General features: G+C 39.1%; 1 protein-coding gene across 9 annotated transcripts in view; it reads left to right on the plus strand.

Annotated features, from left to right (window-relative positions):
* The window catches only part of LOC131067769 (uncharacterized), a 290,039-nt gene that overhangs the window by 244,855 nt on the left and 24,417 nt on the right, over positions 1-20,767 (plus strand). For all 9 annotated transcript variants that reach the window (XM_058002912.1, XM_058002916.1, XM_058002917.1 and 6 more), the window contains 3 exons: positions 12,987-13,092; positions 13,217-13,276; positions 13,476-13,782. In XM_058002912.1, the coding sequence (XP_057858895.1) occupies positions 12,987-13,092; positions 13,217-13,276; positions 13,476-13,782 (473 nt within the window). The remainder of the gene's footprint in view (positions 1-12,986; positions 13,093-13,216; positions 13,277-13,475; positions 13,783-20,767) is intronic.

A 20,767-nucleotide genomic window follows, 5' to 3' on the forward strand; every position in this document is an offset into this window, starting at 1 on the left:
AAATCACCCCACAGCACACCCTAATTGACAATATATCTTAAGCAACCAAATACGAACTGAAAGACAACATCAACATGACCTCCAACCAACAACACACTTCCCAATGCACACCCTAGAGAAGTACGTCTAAACTGAAAGGTACAATCTGCATTATAAAATTGAAGACCCGAGATTAGAAGCTGAAAACTTACAAATAACATCGCCTAATGCATAGAAATATTTAGAGCCAATACCCAGAATCACCAGGAGCCCACACAGAGACCTAGGAGTGAAAATATGCTTCTGCCATGACGCCATCCAGCAACCAGGAAACACACAAAAACTCGCACAAAACAGAAAACCAACTGATGCAAACCATTCTCAATATGCTCTATCTATTCCCCTGAGTGAGAAATAGTCTCTTGTAATGTCCCCTAATTGGTTAACATAAGTTTTAACCGTAATTAATCAATTTCCAATATATTTATAACTTAACTAAATCGATTAAGAGACAAAACTATCTTAACATGAATCCAACCTAGGATGTTCTACCCTTTTTGTAGTCTATCAAGTACTAGCTATCTTACCATACTAAATAATTAATCCTATTTTTGATATATAAATCATTTACGCCTTTTAATTAATAAATACTTATTATTATCAACTAATTAATAAATACTTTGTTTTGGTGATTTAATAATATTTATTAATTTACTAATTAATTTGTAATGTCCCCTACCTGATTAACATAATTAATCTATCTCAATATACTAATATTGGTTGATTGAGAGACTAAACATAAAGTCAGACAGTGATATCTTTCAATTTATTGGTTATTAACAAGTACTTATGTATTTTCCTCATTAGACGATCCTCATTAGACAATTAATCTTGTTATTCTTGTTATTGACTATTTACTAAGAGTTCTTTCTAATTCTTATTGATCTTATATTATTATTTCTTTTAATCAAACATCTTTATATATATATATATATATATATATAAACATTTATTATGTATTAGCTTATTACCCTTTGTATGAATCCTTAATACTACCATTGCTTATTAATCATATATATTTATATATATAGTGCTAGTAAAGGCAGACATATCTGACACATGTCAGATCTGGTCTACCATTGTTTGCTGTCCATATTAATATGATTATTGAATTCTGCCTAAAGACATTTTCGGACTCATATATTAAGAAAATTCATATGAATGTAAATCATTATTCTTGTTCACTGATATTAATATTAAACGGGTCATTATGTTTAGTCCCGATTTATCAATAACCTGTAGCAATGTATCAATTCATAATTTACCTTATCCTTATATCTTATGATTATCATTTCAGTTTGATTGAATACGAATTCGTTAGAAATTGCTTGCCAAATCTATGCTGCGATTTATTTCATATTATCTAATCCTAGACATGCTGTATCTTACTGTATATTTAATAACAGATTATCATCAGATTTATATGCTTGAGAAATCTGTATGTGTGTGTATATATATATATATATATATATCATATTATGTCTATTCTAGTTACTGATTCAAAATATGGATCTTATTGCATTGTGATACAGTAGTTTCTATATTTTCCTTGGGGCGGGTGAGACATACCTGTGACGTCTTCTCCCTATATAGAGTTTGAATGCTTAATGTTGGTGATTTCGTATTTCCCCAATGGCTTTGCAGTGATGACTATACTTATATCTAGTCAAGATTCCCTATCATAATCATAACCCCAGGCACCCGGTATGTTTTTAAGTCACTCTCTTTCTTCCTCTCCAAAGGGAAAGTATATTCCTAATATTCAACAGCCGATAGCATTTCATAAAGTCGTGACTCTATGCGAAAACAATAGGTGTCTTTCTATAACCTTAATCGGTTACAAACCGATTAACAACACATTGTTTTATAAGCAAACCGAAGACAAATAGGATCGGTTATGTAGAACCGATACTAAACTAAATCGATCATGAAATAATAATTGATAATTATTGCAATCGGTTTCATAATCGATATTAACAAATCATAGTTAATTGTACATGAACTAATTCGAATATAATCAGTCAATAATCAAATAATCAAATAACTCAATATGATAGGAAATTCAATATGATTAATAGATTAAATAAGGTTGATTAATTTATCAAATGTGTAAGGTTAAGTTGGGTACATTACACATTCCGAGGTTGTGAGGCCATACCAAAAAGTGTCATACTCGTAACACAAGGAATTGTCAAAATTAATTGTGAGGGCATTAGTAATATTAATTGTATTAACAATATTAAATTCTATTAATAATAAAATGTGATTCACATATTACTAAATAATTTTTGTATAATAATTTTCAATATTAATTTGTGAATAATAATAATAATTTTTAATAATTAAATATTAATAAATATTAATAATAATATTTAATAATTAAATATTAATAATTTCAAATAATCATTTGTTGATTATATTAGTTTATAATAATAATTGTTTCATTTAGATTATAAATAACGATCAAGGAGGGGACATGACATCTCTCCACAGCTAGGTGCTATATCTCAAGCACGAACTTGACATAGGCTAGGAAGCTCACAACTTCGAAGCACAAATCTGGCACCATTCGGGCAGCACTTCGTTATACAAATTTTAATAGATACCAAAATGAGAGCCTAAGGCCTGTATTTATAACTTTTTTGCCAGCCAAATTCAAATTCAAATGCTCTCCAAATGCACCCAAACCAAATGCCATTCCATTTCACCCACATTTGGCGTTGCGTTTCATTTCATTGCCTTGCACAAGTTCGCCCAATTCATTTTCACCATAAGTCGCCATTTTTGATAAGTATAAGACATAAAATAATGTATTAAGTGGGCGCTCAAATATGACTTCAAAAATAAAAATACAACTAAGGCAATATACTTGGGAAATCACCCATTTGTATTGAGTTATAATTTAATCCCTAACACCAAGTCGATCCCTAGAAGTCAAACAAATTTCGCCTAGGCCATGGATAAAAAATACTTCCTCTTCCAAATGTTGAATTCTGCCAAAATGAACTGAGGCCAAGGTACTAAACTGCATTTTCGGAAATAGACACTGAGCTAAGCTGTCGACCACTGCTAAAAATAGCACTACCAAAAATAGTACTTACTATAAATAGGATACTGCTAAAAATAGTAATTGTTTCCAAATAGATTTTCTCCACATTTTGAGCAACTGTCGAACTTACTAAAAATAGTAAGTCCCGGAAAGGACTTCAGATTGGTTTGCATGTTATACCATTGCAGAGCTCTTAGAAAACCCAGAAAAACCCAGAGAACTCAGCTGGTTCTGCCTCCACTTACTAAAAATAGCAAGTCAGTCAAACTCCATTACTCGCTATGCATGTACCCTCATTGCAAAGCTTTCTGAAAACCCAAAAGGAATCCAAAACCCAAACTGAAAAACTCCAACATGCAAGCCTTCGAAAATGCAAAAATATCCTCCCAGAGGTAGGAAACCCTAATTTATGCTTCCGACTAGCCTACGAGTCTCCGGAATAGGCTAACGGTCAACTGCACTAATTACTGCCGAGAAGGGGACATTATATCATTCCTTAAATAAAGTTGCTTGTCTCACTCGAGTCAACCCTATACTTGCTCTTTAATCATGGGCTTTGAATGTTGTTTATTATTTATAAAGATAACACAAGGAGCTTTCTCATGGGTATGTCATATCCATTTACTTGTTTCGATCTAGTGACATGGTGGGGACATGACACTCTCATTGTTGTATCGAGAAATATATAATATGATTATAGACATTACACTTTGATAATAAAGAATATATCTTTCTGCCATATGTTGTGTTAGAGTATTGTTAATTGGTATGCTTTTGTTTCTATATTCTATTTACTCTACGTAATCGAACACGTTCCCTTCGGGAGTAAACATTTTGGCACTGCTGCCTATTCAAACCTAGAGATCTAAGTGTGATCGAGAATGGCAGAAGGCATGATGGTGGAGTAATGGGCCAACCAATTGAATCACCAAACTCATCTGAGGAAGAAGATGATTCAAGGCAGGACGAGTTGACACGGGACTTGGTGTACTTGTGGGAGGTGTCCGTCAACCAATACGTTCGACGGGAGGCTCATGAAAACAAGATCCCTGAGAGCATTGTACAAGACGCCCTGATTGTGAATGGCATCATCGATCATCTCCTTTCTAGACTACCAAGGTTGTTGGCACGTAACCTCATTGCCCTCTAGGACCTACGTGAGGACAAAAAATAAGAGTAGTGTTGGGAACAAATACTGCAATGGTACGAAGAGAGAAACCATAGGAAGAAGAGAGGGATACGAGTAGATGTCGTACCCTTGGCAATTAATGCCCCTACAACCAAAGAAAGGAAACGCATTGCAAACACTTAGGAGGAGAGAGGAGTCAGTGATAAGATCTCTCAACATCAAGGAACAAAGTGACAAATGGTAGCAATTACGGAGAATAGTTGAGGAGTCCCAAAGTCCAACAAGGAGCAAGAGAAAAAGTGTCAGTTGAAGCCACAGGCCAGAGAGACAGAGACCACACATGTGGACTGAGTGGGAGGATACCACTCTCAGACAAAGTAAACAAGGATCTCGCGGACTAGGCAGATAATCAATCCATACACTCAGTGTTGGATGAAGGGATTGACTCCACAGAAAGTAACCCGTCCATACAGTCGGTACGTAATGAAGAAGACAATGAAGGGACCTCCAAAGCGACGTTGCCAAGATTTTTGAACACAATTTGCACCACATTGAGATTCTATCCATAAGAGAAGAACTGAGAATAGGGGAGCCTAAGCCTAAGAGCTCAAGGAGGAGGGAACCTAGAAATGAGGAAGATAGCTGAGGTGTCGAGGATGCCGACAGTGGCCATGTAGAGGGCTCCTACATGGCCGAGAGTGCAAGAGAAGCATCAGAATGTGGTCGAGAGCGAAGCAATCTCGTCAGGTTCACTGCACATGATACATATCCACATAGAATGATGGTGATTCCCCCAGCAAGTCCGAGTGTGGAAAGGCGGAAGTTCCCAAAGTTCTCAAGGAATGGATTGAAGGATCCACTATGACATTGTAAGACATGTGAGACCATTTGGTTGGCTAGCGGTCAAGAAGATAAAGATTATTGGCTAAGGGCATTCCCTGCCACACTGCAGAGAGTGGCCATTGATTGGATCATCGAATTGGATGACAAACATATAGAATCCTGGGAAAAATTAAAGAAGGCATTCCAGAAAGAGTTTAAGTTGTTAAGGGATGAAATTGAAACTGTGGCAGAAATCTACAACACTGAGCAGGGGAAAAATGAAAATGTATGAGCTTACGATTGTAGGCTCAAGGAGTTGTTGGGCAAAATGGAGAACTCGCTGGCTGATGGGTAGAATGAACGATGGTTCATTGAGGGGTTGATCCCCTCGTTGACGAAGAAAATGAAGGTGATACCCCCATTGTCATACGACGATGCTTACAATCGAGCGATGGACATCAAAAGTGAAAACAAAACATCTCGAGGAAAGAAGAAAGCCAGTTATGATGACGGTATGGAGAGCAGCAGCGACGATAAAACTAAAACAGTACAAGCCCTCTGATGGGATATGCTGAGCCTGAGAATGATGAAGGAATTGAAGGCTAAAAAGGAGAACCTTAAGGAGAATAAGGAAATGTGGTACATCGATTGTAAAGTAGGTCACACAAAAACAAGCTGCCCCAAGAAGTTGTTTTACGACTTCTGTCAAGTATTGGGACATTCTATCAAGGAATGCATCCACAACCTGAAGACAAGAAGAACACAACTGTAGGGGAAATTGCTTGGGCACATAGTATGGAAGGAGGGGGCTGAAGACAAACCTTGACAAGGTAGGGGTCATTATTCAAATGGAAGCCCTGGAGAACATAACTAGAGTAAAGTCATTCCTCAGGCATGTAGGCTACTACTAGCGGTTCATAAAGAACTATGCACAAATTTCATACCCACTAGACATGTTGACACGAAAGGGAGAACTGTTCATTTGGGCAAATGAATAGGAGAAGGCATTCAATGACTTAAAGTCCAATTTGGTGAGTGCACCGATCCTAGCATACCCGGATTGGGACAAAGAATTTCATGTGCACGTGGATGCCGCCAATTATGCAATTGGGGCCACATTGGTACAAGTGGGCGTACAGGGATTGGACCATCCAGTTTTCTTTGCGAGCCACTTGATTTCCAAAGCCGAAAGAAATTACCGTACGACGAAGAGGGAGACGGTGTGGTGTACTCTGTATAGAAGTTTTGCCACTACCTAGTGGCAACGCCCTTCACGTTCTATGTGGACCATTAGGTATTGATGTACCTTGTAAACAAGCCCATCATCCAAGGGAGGGTGAGCAAGTGGTGGCTACTGTTGCAGGAATTCACCTTTACCATCATTGTGCAGCCAGGGAAGAGTCATGTAATTGCTGACCAGTTGTTGTGGATTAAGTTGGGGGAGCCACTTGGTAGGGTGAATGAGGACTTTCCCACTGCTCACCTATTCCAAAATGTTGCATTGCCGCCATGGTATAAGAATATCGAGGAGTACTTGTCCACTTCCACCTTCTCGAGGGATGTGCCACTGAGTGAAAGAAGGAAACCAGCCCTTAAGAGTAAAACCTTCCAACTAATTAACAGGTTGTTGCGCAAGATGGGTCCAAACCAAGTATTGTGGAGGTGCCTGATACAAGAGTGTTGAAGGAGTCTCACGAAGGGTTGGCAAGAGGCCACATGGGACCAAATGCCATTGCACATAAAATACTGTTGGCGGGACTGTGGTGGTTGACACTGCACATAGACGCCCACGAGTGGGTGGTGGGGTGCAACACTTGTCAAAGAGTTGGCAAGCCACTAAAATGGGACTTAATGTTGTTATTCCCTTTGCAGATACAAATTTTGTTCGAAAGGTGGGGCCTTGACTTCATTGGACCACTAAAGATGAGCCATATGCATCGTTGCAAGTACATTGTAGTGGCAACAAAGTACCTCACGAAATGGGCAAAGACCAAAGTAGATCCGGACAATACTGCCATTTGTACGACAAGGTTCATCTATGAACAGATTGTGACACGGTTCAAAATTCCTATCCAAATCACAGTTGATCGAGGTGTGCATTTTGTGAACCATGTCATTCAAGCCATGACGACAGAGTTCAAAATATTTCACAACCTCTCTAGCCCGTACTACCCTCGAGACAATGGTCATGTCAAGTCCACAAAGTCCTCATTTCTATCATATATAAGTCATGCAGTGTTGAGGAGGAAGACTGGGAAGAAAGACTCCTGGCCGTATTGTGGGCATACCACACTACGTATAAGGTGACAGCAAGACACACTCCATTCCAACTCATGTACGGGCAAGAGGCGGTGGTTTTGGCAGAATACATTGTGCCCAGTCTGTGAATAGCTGTGGAGAACCATCTCCGAGACACCAAGAGCCTGAAGGACCATCTTTTGAATCTCACCAAGCTGGATGAGCAACGGGTGATGGCACAATGGGTGACGGAGGTTGTCCAATGCCCATGGAAGGAGTGTTGCTCGATATAAATTCTCATGCTGAAAAGCATCCATCAAATTATAAGGAATCACCAAAATCAAAAGAATGTGAAGCGGTCAATTTCTTTAGCCCTTGCCAAGTTATCAAAATGATTTCTGATTTGAAAATTCATATCACCATCCCATCTCAATTTGCTCAAAATGATCTATTCATGTCACCGTGAATGATATGCATCTGAGTTTGTTTGTCTTTGCTTGTCTTCACATTAGGAAAGAATTCCTGAACAATAATATGGTTCCACCTATAACAATATAGTGACACATACAAATAGAATTCTCGCTTTCATTCATGTCTCTGTTGGAAAGAAGAAATGAAGTGGCAGAATTCAAAAGGATCTTTTATAAGATAACCTTCCAATCTCCAAAATACATCTCCAAAAAAATTGATCCAAAATATTGCCACACCTAAATACTCTTGTCCATGTCTACTTGATAAACTTTGAATTTTTTTTTCTATGAAGACTTCACAATTTTTAGAAACAATCTTTAAACCCAAATGAGAAATCAGGCAACCAAGGTTGCACACATCTATGACTCGTGAAACTTCACAGGCTAGCAAGAAAACCAGCTTTGATACCACTGTAAGATCCCCTAAGAAATCTTCCCAAACTTTTCCCTCTCTTCTCAATAATTTTGTCAAACAGTTTCAGATTTGCCAAGGATGGATGATAAACTGAATTGATTTGTAGATAACAATACTCAAAAAATTACATATACCAATCTAAAATAGAGTTTGTTGCAATCAGAAAATAATCATTGTGCACCTTATTATCCATGTTCAGCTCTTACTCTTGAATTTGCAGAAGTTTTCAATGTTCAAATTTTTAAAATCTGGAAATTTTTCTTCAACAAAGACCTCACAAATTTCACCTAACTCCAACAGTAAAAACTGATGTGAAATTTAATGTGACTTCGCCAATCATCAGCTAGGAAGGAATCTTTCACCCCTAAAACGGATCTTCCCAAGCGGGTTTGCATCCTCAAGAGGCTGAGATGGAATAAGTTCAAATCTCGTGAACCATGAAGGTTTCAATCAAGAAGGAGAATAAACTCAACACGAATCTCCATTTAGCTTCTCACTGCTCTTTTATGACCTTCTGGGAAACTCTGAATTCATCCTTTCAGCTTCCCTCTCTATTCATATTTCCCTTTCTTGTTAATTTCTCACTTTAGCTGGAAAATAATAAAGTGGCCCTCATTAACATAAAAAGTGGTCACTTAAAACTTAGGAATCAATGACCTTATTAAATAATTAAAACATAATTTTAATTATTTAATTATATTTTTAGACCATGTAAAAGGGGATATTACAGATGCCCTTATGGGCAGATGTATGAAGATCTTATGAGCATACTTTGGAAGGACTTGTAGAAGATTTTGAAGGAGATTTAAGGCAAACCTTTCAAGGTGCTTTATATCAGATTTCAAGGAAGATTTGTGCAGATTGGTGAGAGCGGTTTTTGAGAAAGACAAAGGCTTTGTTGTGATTGGGGTTGGTGCCTTCTACCAAAAAAGATTGGTGTCTCTTGTTGAGTTGTTGCTTAGTTGTGTGGGATTGGTGTCTCAAGTGGGTTGGTGTCTACAAAATCATTTAAGAGTGGATTAGAGTCTTCTGTGGGTTGGTGCCTACAAATCATTTAAGAGTGGATTAGTGTCTCCTATGGGTTTGTGCCTACAAAGTTGTAAGAGAAGCATTTATATAAGAAATATTTTGTCATGGTTTTCTCTTGTTAGGGTTTCTACATAAATCATGTGTTCTTGTGCTGCATAATTGTTAGATTCTATGCGATTTGATATTGTGCAATTGATATTATTGTGGTTGTTAGTTTGAAAAGTAAAAGTTATCTTTACTGATTCACCCCCACTCCCCCCAATGTGAGCATGCATTCATTAACAAGGAATTGAGATTTTATTACAATGAAAGGAGGGAAGATTGGAATTAGGCAGAAATCATTGTAAGTCAGTAGGACACAAAGGTATCTCGAAAAGATAAGGAGGTGATGGGACAAATTGATAGGGATCAAGATCAAGTCCTGTTTGAGAGGCTTGTCCAAGGAAATTAAAGGTTAATAGATATGATAGAATAGTTGGTCGTGACTATGTAGAATAAGAACTTGTTGAGAACACACAACATTGAAATTAGCTCATTAGAAGTAAACATTCACCAAGTCACCCAAAGGCCAGTTACTAGATTTACCTCGAGGCCTCTCCAAACTAATTTTATTCGTAGGGAGGAGGTACTAGTTGAGTCAAAAATTCAGACTTCCATTGTTGATGACATACAAGCTAGTTACATGTAATATAGACTCCTACCACTTGAAACAAAGGAAGCCATGACACTCACAAATTGTATGAGCTTGAAGAAAAACAAGGGTTGTCATAGAGAAGAGACAAGACAACAATCAAATCAACAAGATCTCAAACATGCATTGAGAAAGTCGACCTTTCCCACATTTGATAGATCAAACAAGTGTGCTGCACACTCCTAGATTCAAAAGTTGGATCACATCTTTATCTTTGCAACCCATGATGAAGGACAAGGCCATCAAATTCACCACTCTTCATCTCGAGGGTGTACCATTGGTGTGGTGGTACCACAAACTGATCATTTTGGGGCACTACCACATTCATTCGTATGCAGAGTTTAGTGACAAGTTAATCGAGAATTTAACAAAATTGATCCAAAAATCCACACTTTCGAGAGCTATTTCATCTTAGATTTGCAGTTGATTCCTATGTGCCTGATTTTCAGAGACTTTTAGTTTTGGTACTTAATGTTTCCAAGAGGAGGATGGTGCTTTTATTTCTTAAGAGCTTAACTGAACCTCTCAAAGGATTAGTTTGAGCCTTCAATCCTATATCTCTACCCGAGACCATCGAGAGGGCTTTGAATCTTGAAACTTCAGCTAATAGGAGCAGATTTCAGCCTATAGGACAACAGGGATCAACACCTTTTGGGCAAGCAAAATCGGCACCTAATGGATACCCTTTGACAAAGAATTATGGACAGAAAAAAACCACTAATTTTGGGCAGCAAAATAATCCATTGCAACAATGTTATCAAAACAAAGAATCTTTTAAATTCACCAAGGAAATTGAAACAAGGAATGAACTTTGTAGAAAGAAGCTTTGCTTCACATGTAAGGAGCCTTGGGAACCAAGCCATAGGTGTCTTCCAAGGGGACAGGTGCACTATATTAAAGTATTATCCAATGAGGAAGAAGTGGAAGAATGCAAAGAGTTGGGAAATGCAGAAATTACTAAACAGGAAAAGATTCCCAATAGTACCCTTGCTACACTATTAGGTGCACCTTGGTATCATCCTTTTAGAACCTAAGGAATGGTAAAAGGACACAGTGTGATAGTATTATTGGAAAGTGGGTTAACCCAAAACTTCATTCATGAGAGTTTCATAACATAGAAATGACCACCAACACAGGGCTTTCAGGGATTCAATATTACTATGGTGAATGGATTAGCTGTACCATGCACTAGGTGGATAAGGGAATTAAACATTTCATTCGGTACCCGTTCAATCACTAATGACTTCTATGTAGTAGGCATGGGTGAAATATATATGGTTTGAGGGGTATAATGATTCCATTCCCTTAGAGAATTCTCACATAATTTCAGAACCATGGAAGTGAAATTCTATCATGATGGCAAGGAGATTTTACTTCATGGTATGACCAATGCTGTACCTATGCTAATGGCAGCTAAGGACATGGAGAGAGTTTCCTATAAAGGAAAAGTAGAGTGGGAAGCTCATGATTAAATGCAGAATGTATCTACATCCAATGCCAAGAGATCTTATCATGTGGATAGTCAGCTTATTGTGGACAAGCGGGTAATGGATGATTTTGAATACATAAATTTAAATTAGAGTTAAAATACGTATCATAGATCCCAGTGGGATTGAGGGGTAGTGCCCCTCATAGGGATATGGGGACAATGTCCCCAACAGGGTTGAGGGGCAGTGCCTTTCATGGGCCCCAAAGGGGTCAAGGGGCAGCACCCCTTGTACGGGCTGGGGGCAACACCCTGATGAGGTCGAGGGGCAGCCATTTTCAAAATTCTATCACTTACAAGAAAAATTATTTGTTCCTCTTTTTGTTTACAAAAATGTTTCAAAAATCATATAAATTTTTTAACAATATAAATTATGGTGAGAAAACCAAAGATTACTGAGTTAGACGAGTTTATAGTGAGTTTTTGGCAACAAACATGGATTTTTTCAAAAAATCCCCAACGAGTTTTTAGGCAAATAGTTGTAAAAACTCAGCAAATAGTTGTGAAAATTGTAGATGTTTATCTCGCCACCAGCATTATATTTACAAAAATCACAAAGCATTTGCGATGTTGTCCAACAGATAAGACTGACAAAACTGAATAAGTATCAACTGCAAAACCATGTGGTTTAATAGCTCAAGTTGTTTCATATTAATCTACATATAGAGCTAGTTTCTTTTTCTTCTTGGATATATGGAGCAATGCAACCATGATGAAAACATATTAATACATTGATCCACATATCCATTTTTATGCCTTCAGGTGTTCATTGCAATTGCAAAAGGGAGCTTCATGTTTCTCTTGCAAAGCATCTCAATATTGATGAGATCAAGGTGCTTAGCCAACAATTTTTACGTTATGTAGTGGCCCATTTAACACAAAGCAAGCAAGGACAACTTATTCAAACACAAAATAGAATAATTGGACATTCATGTGACCCAAGGGTATTCTGACACAAAAGGTGCCTGTATGGGTTAGAAATGATACTGCAATTTATTTTCTATTTTGGTAAGAGTCTTTCTCGTCTTTATGCTTTGGCTACTTTCTGTCCCTCTTTGTTGGATCAACACGCATCTTTCTTGTACCAAAACAGTGCTCCCTTTTGGCTGAAATATGAATTTTCACAATGAAATTCCAATTATTTTGTCCTTAAAAGCTGCTGTTTTGAATATTCAAGGCTATGTTGAGTCTTGCCAGTCACCTTTGTTAAGAATATACCAAAGATAGCTCCAAATATGCTAAGAAAGAACGAAACCATCACTGTTTGCTGTTGTGTTTTACTACAAATTACCACTGTTCACACTGTAATCTCTGATGTTTGAACTATATGAATTAAATCCTTTGAAAAGACAAGATTTCCTGTTTTAAGAAGATGAAACCTGCTATTATTTTAGGGTGACAAATTTCTGTTATTTTGAGATAATTCTACCATGAATCTGCAGTTTTTTGTGATTTAAGTATATCTATCCACAAATAACAGTTGGCCAGAAAAAAATTGCACGTTTTATTTGATATATCTGCTCTTTCTTTTTAAATATTACAACCCTGATATGATGTATGCAGAGCTTTATTTTTTATGTAACACAATGTTCAACTCATTTTTTTTTTTCTTCTACAGGATAAGACTTTCAATGGATAAATTCCTGGATGCATTTGATCCTATTGCATCAGCAACTCCAAGGGGATTGTTCTGTTTTGGAAATGGAGAGACTGACTCATCTTCTGTGCGTAGTTCATTGGATTACAACATTGTCTTTTCTATTTAGTTTTTTTTAACTGTTCAGGTACAATCATTAGTAGATATATGCACCCAAGAATCACAATGAACATATTTTTCTGTCTATGCAGGAACTCCCTTTTGAGTGTGCTCCCATTTCTACAATGATGCATGTGATTGACTTTCTTAATGTATGATTACCTACCTTTTCTATAATTACATATTGAACTCAAATGCAGTGAAACTTTCTATGGCATGATATGTATGTATCATCTTTAAAAGTGTGCTAGCATGTATATGATTACATATGACCTTAAATGCAATGAAAATTTCTTTGACGTGATATGTGTGTATTATCCTTAACAAGTGTGCTGATATGTTTATGTCTAGGAGGTGAGAGATGAGCTGCGAGGTGTTATGGCAGAAGATGCTTTAATACTTAAAAAGGAAGAATTTTGGGACAGAAGTATGGAAAAGCAAGAATATTCATCAACAGGCTGGCAGGAAGGAAAAGATAAACTTAATATGACCCCTATAACTCCTTCACCTTCTGCAATGGATGCTTTCTTTGACTGCTTTAATGGATCTCTGGACTTTCAGAAGAAAATTCTGTCACATAGAGTTGATGAGAATATTCTGAATGCTGATGACAAGATGGGAACTTCTGCAAAAAATTTCATCAGACCCACTCTATCAGGTTTGCACAAAAACTTAAGAATGATTTTAAGGGAAAATTCTAACCATTTCTTTGTTTCATAGAACTTATGGGGTTCGCATTTTGTATGGTTTCAACTTTCATTTACTGAGTTCAAAGTGTAATTTGTGGAGTAAATTAATCTCTATATTAATAAATCAAATTTCAACTGAGGTGTTAATGTTGCGGATGTTAAGATTTGTTTTGTTTAGTCCAATAGGGAAATTCAGAACTAAAACAGTTGGTGAGTTCAATGAGCTTCTGTGAGGAGCATATTGGGCCAGAAACATTAGATGTGATAAGAGCTTGAAAAACTTAAATAGTAGTGCTTATTGGATAGTTTTATTCCGAGTTGAGCTGGCTATTTTTCCCAATAGGTACACCTATTCAAGAAACCACTATCATTTCAGTTAAGGATCTCACAGGAAGCTGTTAAACTATGTCACAAATCTTAAGGGGATTTTTAACATGTTCCAACAATCTCCCCCTTAGTATTACCTGAGGGGATTTGAACCTGCAAACCCGCTCTAATACCACTCTTTGTAATAGACACGTCTATTAAGAAATTACTACACCTTTTAGAATATAACCACTGCCTTCTCATAATGAATCTCTTCCTCTTATGAATTACCGAACAAAAAAAAAACTTGGGCGATTTGATCCTTATTAATAAGCTTTTAACTTGGGTGCCTATTAGAGAAGTCGGCCAGGTTTTATTTAATTTATTTTTTACTTTCCTAATATTGGTCGAACATGTGGCAAATGAGATTTTGTCTTAGCACTGCCTTAATAAGATTGCTGCTCCTTGTCTTATTTAATCCCTGCCCCTTAAATCCATTTCCTAGCATTTTTCATAGGTGCGGTCGGCCAGTAATGTTCATATTGCTGAGAGGGCACCAAAGTATGAGCATAATCGATTTGTGGCCTTGGTACAAAGTTGGCCTTAGTATGAAAGTGGCCATAAAACTTGTAACAACTCAGTATTCAATTTAGCACTGTTATAATAGAAGTCAGTCATCTTTTTAGTCTTCAATACATTATTGTGGTTTCAATTTACATTTCTAAACCTAATGCATGAATTATTATTAGCAATACATTTGACATTTATTATATTCAGTCCTATCTCAATTCTCTTTCCTAATCCTAATGAGGGATGGGGATTTACTGTCATAGGGTGCTGACACCAACTACAAAAAGGCTCCCTCAAGGCCCGGGACCATGTCCCTACCCATCTTGGGCTCACCATCACTTGTGATGGGTTTACTCGCCTTTCCCTACACACACCAACCTATCCCCTCATAGATGAATTAAAACTAGGCCAATAATATAATAATCTTTCATGTATTATGAATGCATGTGTAATATTCCCCTTAATTTTTTTTTATTTTTCAATAGCAAGATTACAATCACACCAATCACCCGTTAGGGTTAGAATAATGAAATCCAAACAACTGAAGGGAACCCTACACCTTTTGATCACCGAGAACCCAGACTGGGAGGGTGAGAGCATACAGTAGGAGGGGATCATTAGTAATAATTTGCTGAAGTGCTGAGTACAACAATGGGCGGTAAGCCAGCCCCTTCCGCTTATCCAGCGGGTGAATCAAGAAGCTTGGCAGTAAACTAGCCAAGAGAACAACACTCCCAGAACACGAATCACTCAACCGCAATGTTTTAGCGGGAGGACTGAACACACCAAACAAGCTCAAAACTCAACCGCTTATGCAGCGGGAGGATCATTACAACAAACATCACTCAATTGCTTATGCAGCAGGAGGACCATTACAAACAGATATCACTCAACCGCTTATGCAGCGGCAGGATTGAGTAACAAATAGAAAAATATAGGCGGCAAGCCAACCTCTTCCACTTTCCAGTGGGAATGCTTACAATCCAGAAATGGTTAGTAGTACTACTACTTAACCTTACAATATAAAATAGAGAGATAGAATAGAGAAGTAATGTTGTCCAATGCTGATAAATTTTTTTAATCAATTACTAACTCCCAAAAGATCCTTCAACATGAATTTATGAAATCCTAGGATCAATAATACGCAGACCAGCAACTTCAAGAAACTAAGAAATTCTCTCTCCAAACTCACCCAAAAACACCCCAAATCACTCCCAAAACAACTAACCTACTCACACTACGAAAGGCACTCCCAAACACAACTTCTGGAAATCTGTAATTTTATGATAGCAAGCTGAAAACCCACCAAATCACTCATATCTTTCTCTATACTCAACGGAAAACCCCCAAACTAGATGCAAATGAAAGATACAAAGAAGGCGATAAGGATAGAATAGATAAACAACAACTAACAATGCCCCAAACCCAAGACACACAACCCAAAGCACCTCCAACATAGGGCGTACCAAAGCAAAAGTTCAATTTGCAAGATAAATTCCAATACACCACGAAAACCAATGCAAACTTACAGGAAGAATCGCCTAGGACATCGAAAACCAAGGAGCCAGAAGCAGTAGGAGGTCACACGGAGACTTAAGCCTAAAAATATGCTTTAGCCACGACTTCCCCAACAGCCTGGAAACACACCAAAACTCGAACTACAGCAAAACCAGCGATTCCACACTTCAACAAACTCGCAAATCTAAAAGGACAAGTAAAACAGCTAGGTACTGTCTTGCAAGTACGAAACTGCACTTAGCTAGGAGGGCTCACTTCGAAGCTTAGATTTCAATTGCCAAACCGGCAACATAATGATGCAATTTTTCAAGATACCCAAAATGAGAGCCCAAGGCTCTTATTTATAACTTCTTGCTCCACCAAATTCAAATGCAAATGGCGCCCAGACTCAATTGAAATTCATTTCATTTCATTTCATGTCATGTCCTCACCTAGACATGGTGCTGTAATATCCCCACTTTGAAATAGAATTTAATAATAAATGATAATAATATCCCCACTTTGAAATATAATTTAATAATAAATGATAATAATAAATTATAATAATAAAAATAAAATATAAAATGATATAATTAAATATGATTAATAAAAAATTAATTAAGTTAATGAAAAGTCAAAAGACATGAAAGGAAAAGTTGTGACTCCCTCAACAATGATATATAAAAGGGAGAAGGAAACCTTATTTGAGAGGGGGGATAATTTGGTGATGAGAAGTGCAGATTTGATTTAAATAATAAGTGCAGATCTGATTATGAAAGGTTGTGTCCCTTTCAAATGGTAGAAATAATGAAGAGTTACACTCTTTCAAAGGGTGCTAATGGTGAAAGGGTATGTCTCTTGCCAAAGGGCATACATGATGAAGAGGTGTGACCTCTCCCTCAAATTGAGAGATATAAAGGGAAGGAATCAAAAGCATCTAGTGACATCACCATTGATAAGATCAGATCAGAATTGTTATCAAGTTACAGGAAGTAACATTTGTGTTCTTTTGGTATGCCTCCCAATCTACAGGCGACATCTACAGTGCGAACTCCAACCGCAGGCTACAATCTGCGTACAGGTAAGAGGGGTTAAGAAGTCTTAAGGTATAGATGTGTGTAGACGTGTGTGCCACACACACACATATGCATTTTTATGAATACATATATCTCTAATGATTACTTATATGAATGTAGCAATAAAGATAGGAATCTATGTAGAATATGTATGTATATTTAGGATCATTAGAAAGATTAAAGAATATGTAAATGAAGACGTAAATTATGGAATGGAAAACAGTAATGAATTATAAAATGTAATATTAATGTGATTATATGATGAAGGTTATAGGGAAGAAATTCCCTTAGCCTAATGGAGGGATTATGATAATCCCTGGAGGGTAGTATATACTGAATATCTATATGCATATATATGGCTTGGTTGACTAAGTTCATCCAAGAAGAGACGGATCTGGCCGGTCCCCTCTGAGGACTTGGATGATGGGATGCATCATCCAAGGCAAGGAATTGACATAGGGTCTTCCTTGGATGGCTTGTTTGCCCTCTCGGGTAAACGGTTAAATGCAGAAAGTAAATGCAGAAAGTAAATGCACAGAACATAATGGAAATATATTAAATAATCAGCCTCTATATTAATTCCACAGTCCATATACAATAAGTGCTTATAACATTACATCTGACACCACTAACATGATCCCACTTCAAAGAAAAGGTACACAATATATAATACCCGAAGGGGTGCGACACAACCGTCGCAACTCCAACTACCTACCCGTCGGCTAACTAACTGACCGTCGTAACTCGTTATTACCGACGACAACATAAACATAATATAACAACATAACATAATGATTATTCCCGTCAACATCATCCCCCCCAAGAAAAGAAGTCGACTTCGACGACTTAATACAAAATAGAGATGAACGGCAGGAACTACTGATGCCAGTCGGGCCCGGATCTTATACACTTGCTGCGTCCTCGCCTGAAAACCCTTTTCTGCTACCATCCGATGCTCAAGTGCGGATTTCACCAATATTGCTTCCTTTGCCATCACAGTCCTCCTGTGCTTAACCCAAACTTGTCTGCAAAACACGTTTTTCAGTCTCAGCTTCCACCAACTGCTACTCAATTGATACTATCTCCCTAGCCAATTTGTCCTCGATAGCCACCCGTGCTGCTCTCCCGGCATCCAACTCCTGGGTACGCTGAACTAAGTCTCACGCGACTATTGCCTCCAACCTGGTGTTCAGCTCCTCCCGAGCCCTCTGTGCATCCACCAAGGCAACCTCACGTCCAACCGAGACATACTCTGAGTTCCTCAAAGCGTACTAGTCATGCCTGGAGGTGGCCACAATCCGCTGGCACAAATGCTAGGAGGCACCTCAAATCCTCCATCACACTCCCCAAAGGCTAAAAACTGAATTGAATAACTCCCTGGTGTCATACAACTGCGCGGACCTACAATGCCTTCCCTCAAACTCTGTTTGTTCGCAACCTCCAAATCCGTCTCCCTCTACGGCTTATGGCTTCCCTGCCAATGCTTAGCTGCAGGCTTCTTTCTCACAATACGGAAAACCACAACACTTCTCATGGTCTTCTATAGCTCAAAATAAACTGGGGGTCTGGGGGCAACACCCCCAGCGGGGTCGAGGGGCAGCGCCCCTCGCGGGGTCTGGGGCAACGCCCCAGCGGGGTCGAGGGGCAGTGCCCCTCGCGGGGTCCTGGGGCAGCGCCCTTGCCGCCAACACCAATTTACAACCTTCAGAACCCCACGAAAGTCCATGGCGCGCATCATTTCTGTGATATTTTATGATGTCAAAACCCTTCTTCTACACTCCAATATTTTCAGTGTCTAGGCTCCAGATGTCATCGAATCATTTTTCAATCCTTCGTCGTCTTTTTTTTTTTTTTAAGGCACTGTAATGTCCCCGATGGCACCCCGGCCATACAACCTCCCTGTACGGTCAACAACAGCACTGGCACCTCCAATCGTGCGGCCACCTTCTCGTGCGGTCGACACCCTTATCGTACGGACACACCTCCGGTCAACAACAGCACTGGCACCTCTAATCGTGCGGCTACTTGGTCTACCTGTGGCGGTCGTTTTGCCCTTACGTGGCTGTGTGGATTGTGCGGGCTTGGTCTCTTTTTTTATTTTTCCTTTTGCGGCTGCTGCGCGTTGGTGTGCATAACCCTTGCTGTGTGTGTTGATCGGGCCGTGCGGTGCGTCTTCCTCCTCCTTTATCCCTTGCTGTGCGGCGGTGTTTGGTGTTGTGCGGTGGTCGGGCTGTGCGGTGTGCGGTGGTGGGTTCATGTCTCGGCAACAACCTTCGGTGGCTCCCACCGCACGGTGTGACTGCCGCACGATGGTGTCACCGTCGGTGGTTCCACCGCATGGTGGTGTCACCGTCGGTGGTTCCACCGCACGGTGACACCACCGTACAGTGGCCATTTTCCCTTTTTCTTTCTTCTTTTTTTTTTTGACCGTACGGTTGCTGTCGTACGACCGTGCGATTTTTTTCAAAAAATTTTTAAAAAATAAAAATAAATTTCTGATCGTACGGTCGCCTGTCATATGACCATACGTTTCTTTCTTTCTTCCAACCGTACGGTCATCTGCCGTACGGCCCCGTACGGTGGTGTTTTTTTTTTTCACAATTTTTTTTTTTTCTCATCTCCTAATTTAGTTGTCTTAGAGAGTTGTCTGCTCGGGTCCCCTGTCTCTGGGATTGCCCTTCATCCTTCTCGGTTTTCCTCGCCCGAGAGTCGCCTGTTGTGGTCCTGTGCCTCTTGAGTCGCTTGCCTGGCCTATCAAGTCCCCCTCCGGGCTCTCGGGTGTCTGTCCGGCCTCTCGGGTCCCCTGCGCGCTTCGCGTGGTAGGGTTTCAATTTGGGCCTATTGGTGGCAAGTTTATTTTCAATGGCCATCGGAAGACCTGGAACCACAAATTCTACAGGGACCACGACCTCCTTCCCGTACATAAGAAGAAGAATAATAAAGATTTTGAAGACTGCGGTCTTCCATACAGGGTTCCAATCGTTGCCAACACTCTTCGGATTATTTACGTCGCCAGGGTTTGGGGCGTCTCCCTTCCAATATTCTTTGTATTCCGGCAGGTACACCTCTGTTGGTTGCTCTGGTTCCTCTACTTCGAGCCTGTAGCTTTGGAACATTTCATAATCCTCCATTTGCCAGTGGAAGAGCCCGTTAAGTGAGCATACCTCATCTTTAGAACATCCCTTCAATTCGAGCACCCCTTCACTATTCGGCTCCATCGCGTTCTTGCCCTTGCTTTCATCGGGACCCCCTTCCCCTTTATTAGAGTCCTCTGAGTTCGAGTCCGAAGAGGCGAGCTCTTCACCAACATCTTGGGTGTGTAGGTCAATGGTATATTTCCGCCCTCCCTTCTCCATGGAAAGTGTATTTTTCTTCCAGTTGTGGTTTACCCTCGCGTTGATCAACCACGCTCTCCCCAGGATGGCGTCATAGCCTTTTTTCTTCGAGGGAATAACCACGAAATCTAACAAGAATGGTTGCGTACCAATTGTCACTTGCTGGGCCA

The sequence above is a fragment of the Cryptomeria japonica genome, chromosome 5 (assembly GCF_030272615.1).
Source record: "Cryptomeria japonica chromosome 5, Sugi_1.0, whole genome shotgun sequence".
NCBI classification, from domain to species: Eukaryota; Viridiplantae; Streptophyta; class Pinopsida; order Cupressales; family Cupressaceae; genus Cryptomeria; species Cryptomeria japonica.